We start from the raw sequence: 14,757 nt of genomic DNA, 5'->3' as shown, positions 1-14,757 counted from the left end.
AAATTATCATTCTGCAAAAAGTAAACATTTTTCCTTTTTTTAGATTTTCTTCTGGTACAACTGAACTCTTACTGAACTTAACCTGTTGACCTAAAGTGATTTTTCACAGTAAGACTTGGCTGGTAGAGGTGCACTGAGAAACTCTAGTTGAGTTTTAGGTGGCAGTGGCATATGCTCACCTAGGGCACAACGGTGGCAGTTTAAGATTATGTCCCTGTGCCATCAGACTTTTGTTTCTGCTTTTGTAGCAGACGTATCTCCTGCAGTAGCAGCAGGTATGTAGGGTTCAGTCACTGATGTGCAGAATCTGATGGTTTAGCCAGGTAATGCGTGGTGTTGCATTATACGTGTCCATGTTCTGTTCTGCCACTGGGCCTGGGGAGAAGTAACCTCTGGCAGAAGGGCAATGACAAACAATTGGGGCACAGCTGATGGATAAATGGACCTGTATCAGAGACCCTAGATAAGCAGATACGTGGTTCAACAGTGATGAGAATGATCATGCCAGGTCAGACTGAAGGCTCTTGTGCCATCTATGACCAACTTCTTAACATCTATCATGTTTGGTTAAAGCCATATCGCAATACCATCTGGTAAAATTTAGTAATGCTAAGCTCTTTTTAGCCATCTGTATCTTAGGTCTTTTTAGAAAGTGAGCCAGTTGTTGATTGTATTTCTAGTAGATGGAGGGCTTTAGCATCTTCAGACATAGGTGTAGTGGTAAAAATGTCAGAGGTTACTGTATTCTTTTTTGTCTTGTTTTCACCATTGCCTTGTTTTCACTCCTTTCTGCAGAATTCCCCTCTTTAGCAGTGGGAAAACAAACAAACAACAAATGTCTCCAGAGCTCTACTACATTTTGGTAATGTGATTCTTAAGGGGCTTCTTATGTGAAGTATTTTAACAAGGGTGCCAGAGACACCCTTGTGTCTAGTTTTCTGGAAACAAGTCTGGGTTTGGCCTTCTGACCTCTTTAAAAACTTTTTGATCTTGAAACTTCTTATCAGAACCTAAATAATCATTTGACTAATTTGAAGTGGTTTGGTTCTTGTAAATTATTCTAGTTAGTTAATGCTTGACATTGCATTTAATACTTTTCTGAAAGAGATAGGAGAGTAACCAGTGGCTCGTAGTGGCAGCAGTTGCATCTGGTTATGAATTTTTTGCTCCATCTGGTAATATTTATCTGATGACGGTTGATAGAATCTTGGATGAGGGTATTATTGTTCATGTTCTTTGAATTCTTTGTTTATTATTTCTTCTGCTAATTTAAGAATAAACCAAAGTAAGTAACAGTGGACTATATCACGTAGTTCCACCAGATTGTGGAAACAATATAAAGACTAATTTAATAGTCTGTGTTGTCATTAGAGGTCTAAATGAGAGAAATAACTCCAGAATCCTTATGTTTTATTTGATGCAGTACACAGATCAAATTCATAAGCAATGTCCTATGAAGCCTATCTCCTTTTGACTGATACTCCGTTAGTCCCTTTTCCCCTTCTTGCATCCTGACTTCCCTGTGTTTCTAGGCAGCCTCTCGCATCTCTTAAGTTTTGATGAAAAAAACCCTCTTCCTTTAAACTCTAGGGAGACTGACATGATTAGGATATTTTAAAGTTGCTCGCTAAATACGAGTTTTTAAACTGGTCTTTGACCCTCATCATGTAGAATAGAATTTATTAGAATATTCATAGAATAATTAGAATATTAAGTTTTGGGCATTTTTCCCCATATGTTACTCCTCTCGCTGTAAAAATCCACAGAACTTTGATTGAGCCTATAATCAATTCTGTATTTCATTATGTCCCAGACATGGTGACTGTGCTTAAGAGAAGATAGCTTCTAATTCAAATAAAAAACCTGTGTGCTTGTTAAAATTGACTTATTGTTTAATATTACAAACATTTAATATGACAAAATGTGGCAGAAGAGATGACAACTTTTGTAGACTGGTGCCACTTAGCAGTATACTAATGTACTGTTTCTAGGAAACGTGGGAGGAAGACACTGTAGCTTCCTTTTAGCGCAGTCTATTTATAACATTTATTTGGGAAAATCTTTGGCTGCATGCATGAACAAAACCTTGACTGCTAGTAAGTAAATGAAAAACTTGAGTATTTTGATTTGATTAATAGAAGCAGTTCAGCTATGTATCTGTTTGTGCAGACCACCAAGTAGCTTGTTGGCTTGTAAAGCAACATTGCAGTGTGCTCAGGAAGCACGCTGCACCACGTGGCTTTCAGGGAGAGCTTGAGAGGTGGGCTGTGGTGCTGGACCTAGACTGGTTTCTCGTGTTGCAGTCTGTCAGCAGCTCCAGTCCCACGGAGAATGCTGCTGAAACACTTGAGTGGCTCTGCGAAGGCTAGCATGAGTGCATGAAGACTGACAGTGGGCTGGCTGTTTGGTTTACTGTAGTGCTGCTTGTTCTCCCACATTTTGTGTCCCAGGAGCAAAGTATGTTACACAGAAAGCTTTCTGTTATAAGACGGCCTTTCCGACAACTTAAGCCTGTAAGACCAACACCAAACTTTTCTGCAGACGTTGTAATATCTCCTCCCAATATTCATCATGCTATGTGCAATACTGCACATGAGTATAGTAGGAAAGCCTGTTAGAGCCAGTCTTTATTAAGGTAAAATCTGAATCCGTGTTTTAAAGACTATCTACTTGCTACATCTGGAAAATATTTGACTATTTTGCCTACTACACACAAGCTGCTTCAATGTAGCATTAGGGAGTAGAGTCCTTTGAACTTGGGTGCAAGCGTTTCCGCTAATGCAACTTATGCTTTTACCCCTCTCTGAACCTTGTAGAGCAGTGCTAGAAATTTGTTAAAAATCCCCAAGGCAAGAAGGGAGCGCTGTGCTCCTCTGTTTGCATAACCTGCAAGACTGAACTGTGTTGTACACGGGTGACGGGAAAATAATAAAGGCATGTAAGTTGATGCTTTGTGGTACGACTGAAGGAAAAATGAGATATGTACTGAATATATGAGACTTCCATGGGAAACAGTATTACGCAGTACAGTACTGTATGGGAAAACAAATTAGGTTGTGCATCAGCATGCCACAGTGCAACCTGGCTCAAAATAATAGCTTGAGTCCTGGGAGCAGCATAGCCACATTAGTTCAATTAGCCATGCACTGAACACTACAAAAATGTGGCTATTCTGCTGTTGCTGCTGCAGAGCTAGCTCATTTCAAGCTAGTGTGGGGATCTCCACATGGTGTTGTGGTGTAGCCATACCTGATATTTCTGACAGCGTATGCTATTAGTAATACAGTAATGTGCTCTGTGGTTGGAAGAAGCTGCTCAACATTTTTTTTTAAATTCAACCCATTTAATTTTCTGTTTCTTTTCAAATGTTCCTTTTAGAAACAAAGGTTTTCTTCTTTTTTCCTTTTTGTAGCTCCTCATTCTTTTATAGTTCGTGATCCAGGTGAAAACCAGCAGTTTTCTAAACAGTAAAATGTATAGATACCTGGTTTGATTACAGTCTTATCAGTGCCTTTTAAAAACAGATTTAAAACATGAGCACAGTTGGTTTTTTTATTGACTCTCTTAGTTTATATACTAATGTTATTCACCTCTCAGCTTCTGCATCAAGTAAGCAGGCGTCATGATGATTAACCACCAGAGTATGCTGTGAAGTGACAGTCTGAGCACAGAATCCCCTTCCTGTGTCTGTGCTCTGTGCCAGGAGCAGGGGCAGGAGCTGCTTTCCTGACCCAGAATACTTCATTCTGTCATGTAATACTTTCAGGCTGCTGTAACTTCACTGCTTTTGAAGGGTCCTCTGGTATTGCATATTTTTTTCCAAAGGATGAAATATTAGAAAAACACTTATACCAGATTTAACGAACTCTAAAAAATCATCATATGATTAAATTCCATCCTGCCAGTCAGCACGCAGTGTCCCGGTGTCTTCCAGATTCTTCAAGCAGTATTACACGTGTCCGTATCTCTTGCCATCCTCCCTCCATGGCACACGGATCATTTGTTCTTCGCTACTGTTCAGGACTCAGTGCGTGGTTGTAAAAAAGACAAGCTTTTACTTCTCAGATCTGGTAAGATTGTTCCAGTCTCCCAAAAGCACACACTGGTGTCTAGGAAGCACTTAAAAATTACTTTTCAGATTTGAATATCTGACAGCGGGTTTCATCAACCATTACAAGAAAGGATAAGCAAGGTTTCCAAGCATTCAGGAGGAGGTGTTCATGCTGCTGTTTGGTGTGTAGCAAGCTTGCATCTGAAGGGAAAATAGTAGGCAAGAATCCTTGAAAACTGACCATTTTGAAAATCACTGTAGGCTGGTGACCCTGCTGCAGGTTCCTGGACAGATCTTGGAATACAGTAGATGAATATCTGCATGATGGCTTAATGCAGGAAAAACAACCACCCAAAATACAGATTCCATCAGTGCATTTGGGAAGTACTGTGCATTCACATGTGCATCAGTTGCAGTTTAAAAGACTTACAGATCTTGTGTATCAGCGTTAAAAAATGGTTCATGCATGTTTTGTGCCATTATCATAGCCCCCACCAGTTAATTATCTGTATGAAAGCAGCGTATCTGCCTCATAGCAGCTGGGTTTGGGAAGTTTGCAGATGATAGTGGAAAAAAAAGCTGTTACACAGCATGTTTTATCTGCAGCTGTGGTGTGAGCTCAGTAGGGATCCCCACAAAAAACGTCCTGAGCTATTTTGAGCTTCTGCAGCCACTGCTCATCAGCTGGCAACGGCAATGAGGTCCTCCCCCAAGTCAACGCTTTGAGTCTCGGGCCCAGAATAGCAGTTCAGGAGATGAAGTTGTTCCCCGAAAAGCCCTTCTGAAAAAGTAGCGTGGCCTGGCTGCCTGTTTTGACGTGTTCATCTGCTATCTCCCTTCACCTGTGAGTGGTGAACAAGCAGGGAACAGGAAATAATTTCAAAAACTGTTGCTGCTGCCACAACTTTTGTATTCTCATTAGTGCAATGGTGGCATTTGAAGCTGCAACTGCCTGAGCAGTTGTGCCATACACCTCCCCCTCTGTGTGTGACAGATGGACACATCTAAACCTTAACTCGCTGTACTGTGAAAGTGGTACTGGCAGCCAGGAAAGTAGTAGGTTGTGGAAGAAGAGGATCTGGGGGCTTTGTGATGAGTGCAGGGGTGGAATGTGGAGTCTTAGAGGTGGTTTTCTCATTCATGTCTCGTTTTAGGATCAGTTGCACATTGTGCAGTGGTAGCACAAAGATTGGGACACTTGCCTGTTATGGGGGAAGTTTTGGGGAGAACTTCTCCATTGCATCAGGGGGAAGCAAAAATCTGTAGCGAAAGCTAGTTCTTTGCTCTTCATCATAGCACGGGCGTGTTCTGCTGGTTATTACAAAATTTCTCTGTTCACTTAGATGGAAGCTCAGTATGTGTGTTGCTGCACCAATGCTATTACTGCCTGCTGTTTGAAAGACTTGCCACTCAAGGAGTACATGGTATAGAGGCACTGTGTTTTTCTCCTTGTGCACACTTACATTGGTGCTGCCAGTAGACATTGGTACTCTGGTAGGTTGGTAGTGCACGTTTCCATCCTGCATGCAGTTGCAAATCCATCAGACTAGAATTTTGCTTTCTGAATTTTACCTTTGCATTCTAAGTAAGGTATTTGACTTGGACGTCAGAATGCCCGATCGTGCAGTATCTGGTATTGTTAGTCATTTTTGGTCTTACTGGTTGAGACATTCCACAGCAGTGGGAGGGTTGCTTCTTCATTGGTGATCTCACAGTCCTTGATAAGGATCTATATGCTGTTGAGGTGTAAAGCAAACTACTACATTGTATGGTGAAACACTTGGAAAAAAACATTTCAGGAGATGCATTATTTATCTGGAAGAGTTTATCTTAGGTTTACTGCACAAGAGTAAACTTACCAGCCATGATGACATTTTGAGAAGCTTGAGAGTAAAGTTTCCGTTACTCATGTGATGTTCCCTGTGGGTGACTGTCACATTAATGGGTTAGTTACTCCTGTGGTTTTTTACATGTTGACATGCTTAAAAATAAGTACTTTGCCTGTATAACAAGGTTTAAAGTGTCTAAGCTGAAAGCTAGAAGCAGGCTCATAATAAAAATGTGTGTTCAGACTTTTGGAGAAAACAGATAAGGTTCTGTTGGTTGGTTATTTTTGCATGCATTCAAATCAGGAATGAACTTGATAGGCTAAAGTATTTCAAGTGTGTATTACCTGTAATGTAAAAATGATCTAATGATGTGAAAATTACAGTAAAATCTAAATCTAAATATTAAACCAGTTTAGAAATAACATAGTCATGGTGGGAAATCTACTGATTTGCTTGTCATGGTTTTTGCAGTAATGTGATCCTTATGTGAAAAGTAGTATAGGATGAGTGAGTTCTTGTAAAAATTTATTTTAACTCATGAAATAACATAAATGTATTTGATAGTAAAATAACAAGCCTTACCAAACTTTGGTTCAGAAATGTCTACTGTTGTGACTACTACTGCTATTCTGATTTAGGCTGTACTTTCAAATTTCTGTTGTATCGTGGTTATAAAACTGACCTTTTCACGTTAAGAAATGTTAATTTAACCAAGTTAAGTTAACTAAGGGAGCATTGCCTCAGGTTTCAAGGGAATATGTATGTGCATTGTGTGCACAGTAGCTTTCAGGCAGCTCCAGCTTCCTTTTTCCCCTCAGTGTTCTACAGTACTCTGATGGCTTTAAACTTTTTTGAAGTATCGAGCTAAATCAGAGGAATGAATAATTTAAAAAATGGACATCTGAAGACTATAGGCCTTATTTTTGGAGAGCAAAAAAATCCAAAGAAAGATACTAAATTGAAAGGCGGATAGTTTTCTTGCTTTAAAAAAAGTTCAGCCAGGCTTTCTGCCCTCCTGATGTGTCTCATCATAGACGTAGAGCTTATGGTTAGCAGAGTAATGTCAACCTGTGTCAATCCAAGTCACTGCCTAATTTCTATAAATGCATAGTTCTTCAAGGCATTAATTGCTTAAAAGAAGTAGGAAAAGTGAGTCTCTAAATAATGAACTCAAAGGTATGGCTATGGACTGAAAGCAGTTTAAGTACAAGTTTACATTATGATACACATAGGAAGAGATATTTTCTTCACATGGTGAATGTCAGAAGACTGCAAACTTCAAGGTGGTGGGAGCTGAGAACAGCTAGCAGTGCCCATCAAAGTTGTTCCTGATGTCATCAGTACTTGGATGAGGATCATGCTTAAATGATGTAGTAAGAATTGTATTTTCAATGGCAGTGGGATTGTGCCATGATTGTGTCTATGACCATCTTCCTTTTCTAGCAGTTCACTCTTCCAGCATGCAGCAGATGTTGACGGAATCATTCATGGTAGTCAGTTCATCTGCATATGTGTTAAATGTTTCCTGTATTACACTTTTTTTAAATGCAGTTTTGTTCTTCCTGTGCTCCCGCTCTTTACTTCCCACTAGTACTTTTTAAATAGTCTTATTGCTCCTTCTGTTATCTAAGAAAAATGACAACAGAGCTACGGATTTCATAATACCCTGCAAAAAATCAGTTGTCTGAAAATCAGTAGATTCCATGCTATAACTGGGATGTTTGGGAAGGAAGTAAATGTGATTAAAATTGCATGTCTGAAAAGGGGAAAAGTTGTAGAAGAAATAATATTTCAGAATTTCTGTATTGGCTTGAATTGTTGGGCAAGAGTTTGTGTTTTGTTGCACCAACTATGCTAACAGCTTAGGATGAATTGCTGGGTATACTCCTGCTGTGGATGTTCCACTTGACGGTTCATAGTAAATGTGTATTGCAGATGTTCTCTGCTTGCCTTCTTCTGAATGTCCTTTCTGAAAGTCATCCTACGAGGGGGAAAGAAGTTCTGATTTCACAAAAGTCCTGATTTTATTAATCTCTTTATTAATAATTGTAATGACTCAATGGAAGGAAGATGAATGTCATGTAAATTAACTTAGACATGTTTCCTTGAAAGGTGGATCCAAGTGTGGTGAAGAGAAAGTCAATTTATTCTTGGCATTATTCAGGTGGTTCCTGCTTCATAGCCTCTAGAATAAAAGCTAGTTTTAATCCCTAATACAAAGGAAACAAAGGTATTTGTTCTGACTGGATTTGCATGTCTGTTTTGCTGACCAAAAAAAGTGAATGTTTTTTTTTCCTGAAAAATGATTGAGCCTTAGGAGGGCTGCATAGGGGATAATGATCTTTGGCTTCATTCTAGCCAAACAAATAATTTCATGAGAGAATGCTGAAAACAGAAAGTCTGATTAATATTTAAGTGTCTTTAATATCTCCAAAGACTTCCTTTGATTGCTGTGTTTTTTCCTGTCTATTTGCAAGTTGTTGAGAACTTGGGAAGTTGTGGAGATAAAAAGTCAAGGTGGTGCCACTGCTACTATCTTTTACAATCACCTGTTTAAATATGTCACTTTTTAAATGTGAGAGATTTTTCTCTAAAAGGGCTTGTTTGTTTTTTGTCTTTAAGATAAAGCACCTTTGTCAAAGAGTCTGCTATTAGTCCCAAGTGCCATCTCAATTTTATTGGCTCTGCTCTTCCAACATTATCAGAAGTTCTTTGCGTATAACCTACAAGCTATAAAGGAGGATTTTCAGGTAAGAGTCAGTTCGTTTTGTGTGGAAAGAGAATGCAAACTGTGCTCTTCTGTGCAATTATCCCCAGTCTGTTTCTCCTCTGGTTGTTTCCCTTTGTTCACTTTTGCAGACCGGTTTATTCTTTCCTTTTTTCATGTCACCCCAGTAGGCCACTTTTTGGTAAAAGTGAGAAAAACTGATCTGAAACTCTCAACACAGCTTTTCGCTTCTTTCTTTTGTCTGGCAAATGATCGGGTTTGTATCATTTTTCCTTCCAGTCAGTGGCATTTGGAAGCTTGCTGTGAATAAAGTGTGATTTAACCCATGTAATAATATAAGTATTTTGATATGAATGTCAATAGCTTATTGTGCTTAGTTTTTGAGGCTGAAGAGGACTATTGTGATCAGCTACTCTGACTGTATATGATTTATTTTAACAACAGAGGCCATAATTTTCACTCTGTAACTTCTGGTGTAGTTGTGGAAAACTGAAATTCACCTGTTGAATGGAACTGCTGCTTCTAATTTGAAGATTCCAAGTGATGGGGGAGTTTGTCACGCTCCTCAGTAATCTGCTAAATTGGTTATTTATCTTACTAGACATTTGTTGCTCATTCCCAGTTCAAACTGAGATACTTTATCTTTTAGGTGTTGCATCTTGTAAGGTTTTGTTCTCAGCTTAATTAAGAATCCTCTCGTATCAGTTGTAATTGTCGAAATAATGCACTTAGAAGTGATTAATAAGTTTTGGGGGGATTTGTTTTTTTCATTTTTGGAAATGGCAAACTACTGCTCAACAGAGCAGGGTCAGCAAATACCTCTGTGATTATCTTACCCCCCATGTTTTACAGTTAGATCAAAAAAAGGTATGTAGTCAACTTAATGCCTTTGAGAATGTCAACTGTAGCATATAAACCTTAAAAAACTATTAGACCTAGTTAGTGATACTCTGTGCTGTTGCACTCTCTGTGGTCTTTCTTGTCAAGAACAAGAGCTTTATTGTAATGATGTGGATTACAACTATGTAAGAGCACTGCTTGTATTTTCCAAGTGTCTTGCTAATGCTCTACAGCAAAAACACATAAATGAATGTCTGCCTTTTAAAAATGTTACAACCAAGTGTTTGGGGAGGGAGAGGAGAAAGGCTGTGAAACTACTCAAGGTTTAAATGGAAATTTTGTGGGTTTGGGGTTTGTTTGCTTATTCGTTTGTTTTGCAGTTTGTCTTTGGAAGAGTCCTCTCTTTCCATTTGTTTGATCTGCTGAAAAACAGTAGTAGCTGTGTTTTATTTGAAGAAACCATCTTTACTATGTCTTAAGCATAAATATTTGCAACTATCTGTAGAAGCTTTGATACTTTTATTGTGGTGCTTTAGGGAATTTGTGGGTTTGGGGTTTTTTTTTCTTCCCCAAAATTGTTTTTTCATTTATTGTCATGGTCTTTGGAGTAAGCTATATACTGTATAGCTGTGTATCTCTGAGATCAGGGAGAGCAGATTGTTTAACTCCTGTCTGATGCTAATATTCAAATGAGAACACTTAAAAGAAAATTCATTTAGAATAAATGCATCCAGGGGCATGAGTTTAATAGAATGGAATTTTTCCAGGGGCTGAACAGATATTTTGGATATTGGATATTAGCACTTGTTAAAGCTGGTAGAGAGCATAAGAAATAAAATGTGCAGTTGCAGAATAGTGCTTTTGGTTTGGAAGGCAAAATAATGTACTGTCCAAAACTAAAAGGTCTTTATCTCCATAAAGGGGACCTTCAAGAGCAGTAAAGAAAGCTCTTGATTACATTAGATCTATGTATTTTTTAGGCTGGCTAAAGTCATGCACAGTTAGACTTAGAAGCCTTTCATAGTCTATGCGAGGGCTGTTTGGTTAATGTGTATCATGAAATGTTCAGCTGCAAGGTCACAGCCCTGCCAGTTTGGACTTCAGGAGGGATGGTACTCAAGCTACTGGCTAGGTCGTAACTTTGGGCATATTGACATGGGACAGCTAGGACAGTGAGGTTGCACTTCTTTCTTCTTGTTCAGTCCTTTGGTATCCAGGGGAAGTTAGAGGCAGAAGCGTTGGTTGAGGCCTAAAGACCTTGAGAAACATAAGGCTCTGGTAGCATATTGGCACTTGGACTTCCAGGGAGTGGAGAATGACTGGCAGGCTGTGGCTTAGGAAAAGGAGCTGGGAGAGCCAAAGCTCAGATGAAAACTAGTGAGGGAGATGAAGGGCAGCAAGGAAGGTTTCTTTAAGTACATCTGCAGCAAAAGAAAGGCTTAAGGAGAGTATGGGCCCAGTCCTCATTGTGGCAGGGGACCTAGGTGACAAGAGGTATGCAAAAGGCTGAGTTGTTCAGGCAGATATATTTATTAGTCTGTACTAGCATGTTTTGCCTTCAGGTCTCCAAGGTCCCTAAGCCTCCTAGCATAGTCTGTGAGCATGATGTAGTATCCACTGTTGAGAAAAATAGAGTTAGGGCTCACTCAACGCAACTATACACACACAAGTTAATGGGACCAGACAAGTTGCCTCTGAGGGTGCCAAAGGAGCTGGAAATGTAATTGCGAGTCCTTTCTCTAGCATTGTTGAGAGGTCATGCCAATTTGTGGAGTTACCCAATGACTGGAGAAAGGCAAACATCACACCCATCTTCAAGAAGGGCAGGAAGGAGGATCCAGGTAACATCAGGCCACTCAGCCTTACCTTGGTCCCTAGGAAGGCCGTGGAGCAAATCTTTTTAGAAGCCATTTCTCAACACATGCAGGACACAAAGGTAACTGGGAGCAGCCAACCAGGGTGAAGTGTACAGATCCTGTGGTTCACAATTGGTTACACAGCTGGTGTCAGCAACAGCATTTTGGGGTTTGTGCCCATGAGACCTTCTCTGAGGATTGAAGACTGCCTACCTGACCACGTGGGACAAAAGCATCTTTGCTAACAGGCAGGCCAGCCTGATGAGGAGAACTTTAAGACAGGAACAGCACAGGAGGGAGATGGCAACCCAGAGTCAAGCGAGGAGGCAGTGGACTGGGTTAGCCAGCAAAGGGTACAGGGTGATGTAAATAGAAAGGATCTTGTAATCAACAAAACAGGACTGAAAAGGAGCTACTTCAAGTGTGTGCAGCTAAAGAAGGAAGTGCCTACAGGACAGCATCATGTGGAACACTCCCATACATTTTCTGGGAAATCAGCATGACTGGGTGCCTCTCTGAAGTGTCTGTACACTAGTGCATGCTACATAGGGAACAAATAAGAGGAATTAAAGGTCATATACTATTACAGGGCTACAATTTCGTTGGGGTCACTGAGATGTGGTGGCTTAGCTCATGTGATAGAGTGCTGCAACAGGCATGTACAAGCTCTTTAGGAAGGACAGGCAGGGAAGGGAATTGCTTTTTATGTGAAGGAGCAGGGATTGTGCAGAGCTTTATCTTAGGACATGAGGAAGTTGAGAGTTTATGGGTCAAGGTTAGAGAGCAGACGAGCACAGCCAGCTTTGGTGGTAGTGTTTGCTACAGGCTATCTGTTCAACTGATCAAACAGAGGAACAGGTTCCCCAGAGAAGTTGTGTAGTCTCCATCCTTGGAGATTTTCAGAACCAGACTGGACATGGTCAGTTAACATCCTGCTCTAGTTTTGAGTGAAGATGTCACACTAGATGATCTCCAGAGGTCCCTTCGTACCCCAACCATTCTGTGATTCTATGAAAGCATGCCTGACCAACTGGCTGCTTTCTTCCAGGAGGCAAGTGGTGCTGCAGACCACTGCAGGGGGTCAGTGGATTTTGCATACCTTGACTTTATCAGGGCCTTTCAACCCAGTCTCCCATTGTGTCCTTGAAGCCAGATTGATGAGGTATGTACTGAATAACTGGACAAGAAGATGGGTGGAAAACTGGCTGAACTCTTAACAGAGTTATGGTCATTGGTGCAAAGTCCACCTGGCATGTATTAATTAGAGGAGGGCCCCTTGGGGGTCAGTACTGAGACCAGGACTATTTAATGTCTTCATTAGCAATTTGGATGGTGGGATGGGATGCACTCTAAGCAAGTTTGTGGATGATCCAGAATTGCTGGGAATGGTCAATATGTTGGAAGGCAGGGCTGCTATTCAGAGAGACCTTGGCCAGCTCAAGAAATGGGCTGATGGGAACTTCAGGAAGTGGGAAGTCCTGCTTCTGGGATGGAATAACCCCAGACTGCAACAGTGCAGGCTTGGGGGAGGCAAGTGTTTGGGAAGTAGCTCTGCAGAGAAGGACTCCCATAGATCTTGGTGGACAACAGCAGTCAACAGTGTGCTCTTGCAGCCAAGGCGACCAACCATCTCCTGGACTGTATTAGTGAGACCATGGCCAGTAGGTCGAGGCAAGTGACCCTGCTCCTCTAGTTGACACAGTGCTCTAGATGTGATCTCACAAGTGCGCAGTTCTGGGATCCTCAGTACAAGAAAGATATGAACAGACTGGAGCAGGGCCACCAAGACAGTCAGAGGCCTGGAGCATGTGACATACAAGGAGAGGCTGAGAGAACTGGGTCTGCCCAGCCTCAAGAAGAGAAGGCAAAAAGGAGACACCTTACTGCTATCTACAAGTACCTGATCAGAAGCTACAGAGAAGCTAGAGCCAGATTCTGCTGAGAGAGGTATTGCGCTGAGGTAGTGCAAGAGGTAGTAGACAGAAGATGAAACATGGGAAATTATGCCTAGATGTAAGGATTTGGCTTAGTTTTTGAAACCTTGGGGGTGGCCAAACACTGGCACAGGTTGCCCAGAGAGGTTGTGGAATCTCCATCCTTGGAGGTGTTCAAGACTTGACTTGACATGGCCCTGAACAAGCTGATCTGATTAGACCTGCTTAGAGCAGTACAGTGTACTAGTTGGTATCTGGAGGTCACTTTTTTTTTTTTCTGTAATTCTACAGTTTACTAGGGTTTTAACGTGAACTAGGGACTTAAAAATATATTTTTCATTTCAGCTGGAGATTTATTTTAACAGGTAGACCTCTTCCTTGAAAATACTTTATTTTTACACAGACTTGTTGAACTCTCCATAACATTCTACTTGTTTTATTTACCTCCTTAAATGTACTGCATTTCTGTTATCTGACTTCAGTATTAGATTCACCCTGAGCACAAATTCGGTAAAGAATTTCCTTGAAGGAAGAGGGCTTAACATGACGATCTTTAACCTTCTAGATCTGGAGACTTGTATGTGGGAGAACAATATGTCTTGATTTGAAAGACACATTCTGCAGCAGTCTGCTCATTTACAACTTTAGAATATTTGAAAGAAGATATGGCAGCAGAAAATTTTCAGTAAGTTACATTTTTTTTAACAGAAACTGTTTTCTACTCTGTTTAGAATCTTGTAGTCTTGGATTAATATTGCAGTTTTATTACTAACATCTTGTATAGAAATATATGTTAAAGGATTTTAAAGAGAATTTGGTTTCTATAAATCTAAATTTATATTGATAATATCTTGCAGTCAGTGGATTATTAATATTAAAGTTTGCAGCTGTATCAGTTGAAAGTTATCAGACCCATAGAATTTAATTTTGCTAACAAATCTAACTCTTCATTCTTCAGTATCTAGACATGTAGATCTGGAATGAGGTTGTGCTAAAGATTTTATTTGTCTTAATTGAACTAGTATAGTGGTTTCCTTGTTTCTTCTTTTAATTAGAGACACATTAAAACCTTATTTTTAAAATCTTGAATTAATCCAATTAAATTTTTCTTTCCAGTCCTTTTTACTGGGTGCTTGGATGCTCTCAGCTTTGTTTGATCTTCTCCTTGTAGAAATCGCTCAGTATATATTTGGCATCACCATCAACAGCTTGCCTTCTGGTTTGTAAGTAGCTCCTAATGGATTGGTTATTTTAGATATAGTTTCAAGGGGTTGTTTTGTGCAGATTTTAATTTAAAAAAAAACTTTCTTAATGTAACCCTTCAAATTAAATATAATCTTCTTTTGAACTACAGTGTAAAGGTTTTTGGCACAACTATTATGTTTTCAAACATTAATTTCCTAGTTGTAATCTGTGGTTAACTAATTTATAATTTATCCATACAATGATTACTTTCCATTCTGTTAGTCACATTTCCACTGCCAGCATGGTTGAAACACAGCTTGCAGTGGACAAATTA

At 40.0% G+C, this 14,757-nt stretch overlaps 1 protein-coding gene across 1 annotated transcript in view; it reads left to right on the top strand.

Annotated features, from left to right (window-relative positions):
• The first annotated feature begins 208 nt into the window (after positions 1–208).
• Positions 209–14,757, top strand: part of UBAC2 (UBA domain containing 2) — a 102,239-nt gene continuing 87,690 nt past the window's right edge. The window contains exons 1-4 of the mRNA XM_035898112.1: positions 209–275; positions 8,503–8,630; positions 13,804–13,923; positions 14,355–14,461. Of these exons, the coding sequence (XP_035754005.1) occupies positions 209–275; positions 8,503–8,630; positions 13,804–13,923; positions 14,355–14,461 (422 nt within the window). The remainder of the gene's footprint in view (positions 276–8,502; positions 8,631–13,803; positions 13,924–14,354; positions 14,462–14,757) is intronic.

The sequence above is a fragment of the Egretta garzetta genome, unplaced genomic scaffold (genome assembly GCF_000687185.1).
Source record: "Egretta garzetta isolate BGI_Z169 unplaced genomic scaffold, ASM68718v1 scaffold257, whole genome shotgun sequence".
NCBI lineage: Eukaryota > Metazoa > Chordata > Aves > Pelecaniformes > Ardeidae > Egretta > Egretta garzetta.
The sequence above is the reverse complement of the archived record's forward strand: the minus strand, read 5'-3'. Positions and strand labels throughout refer to the sequence as shown.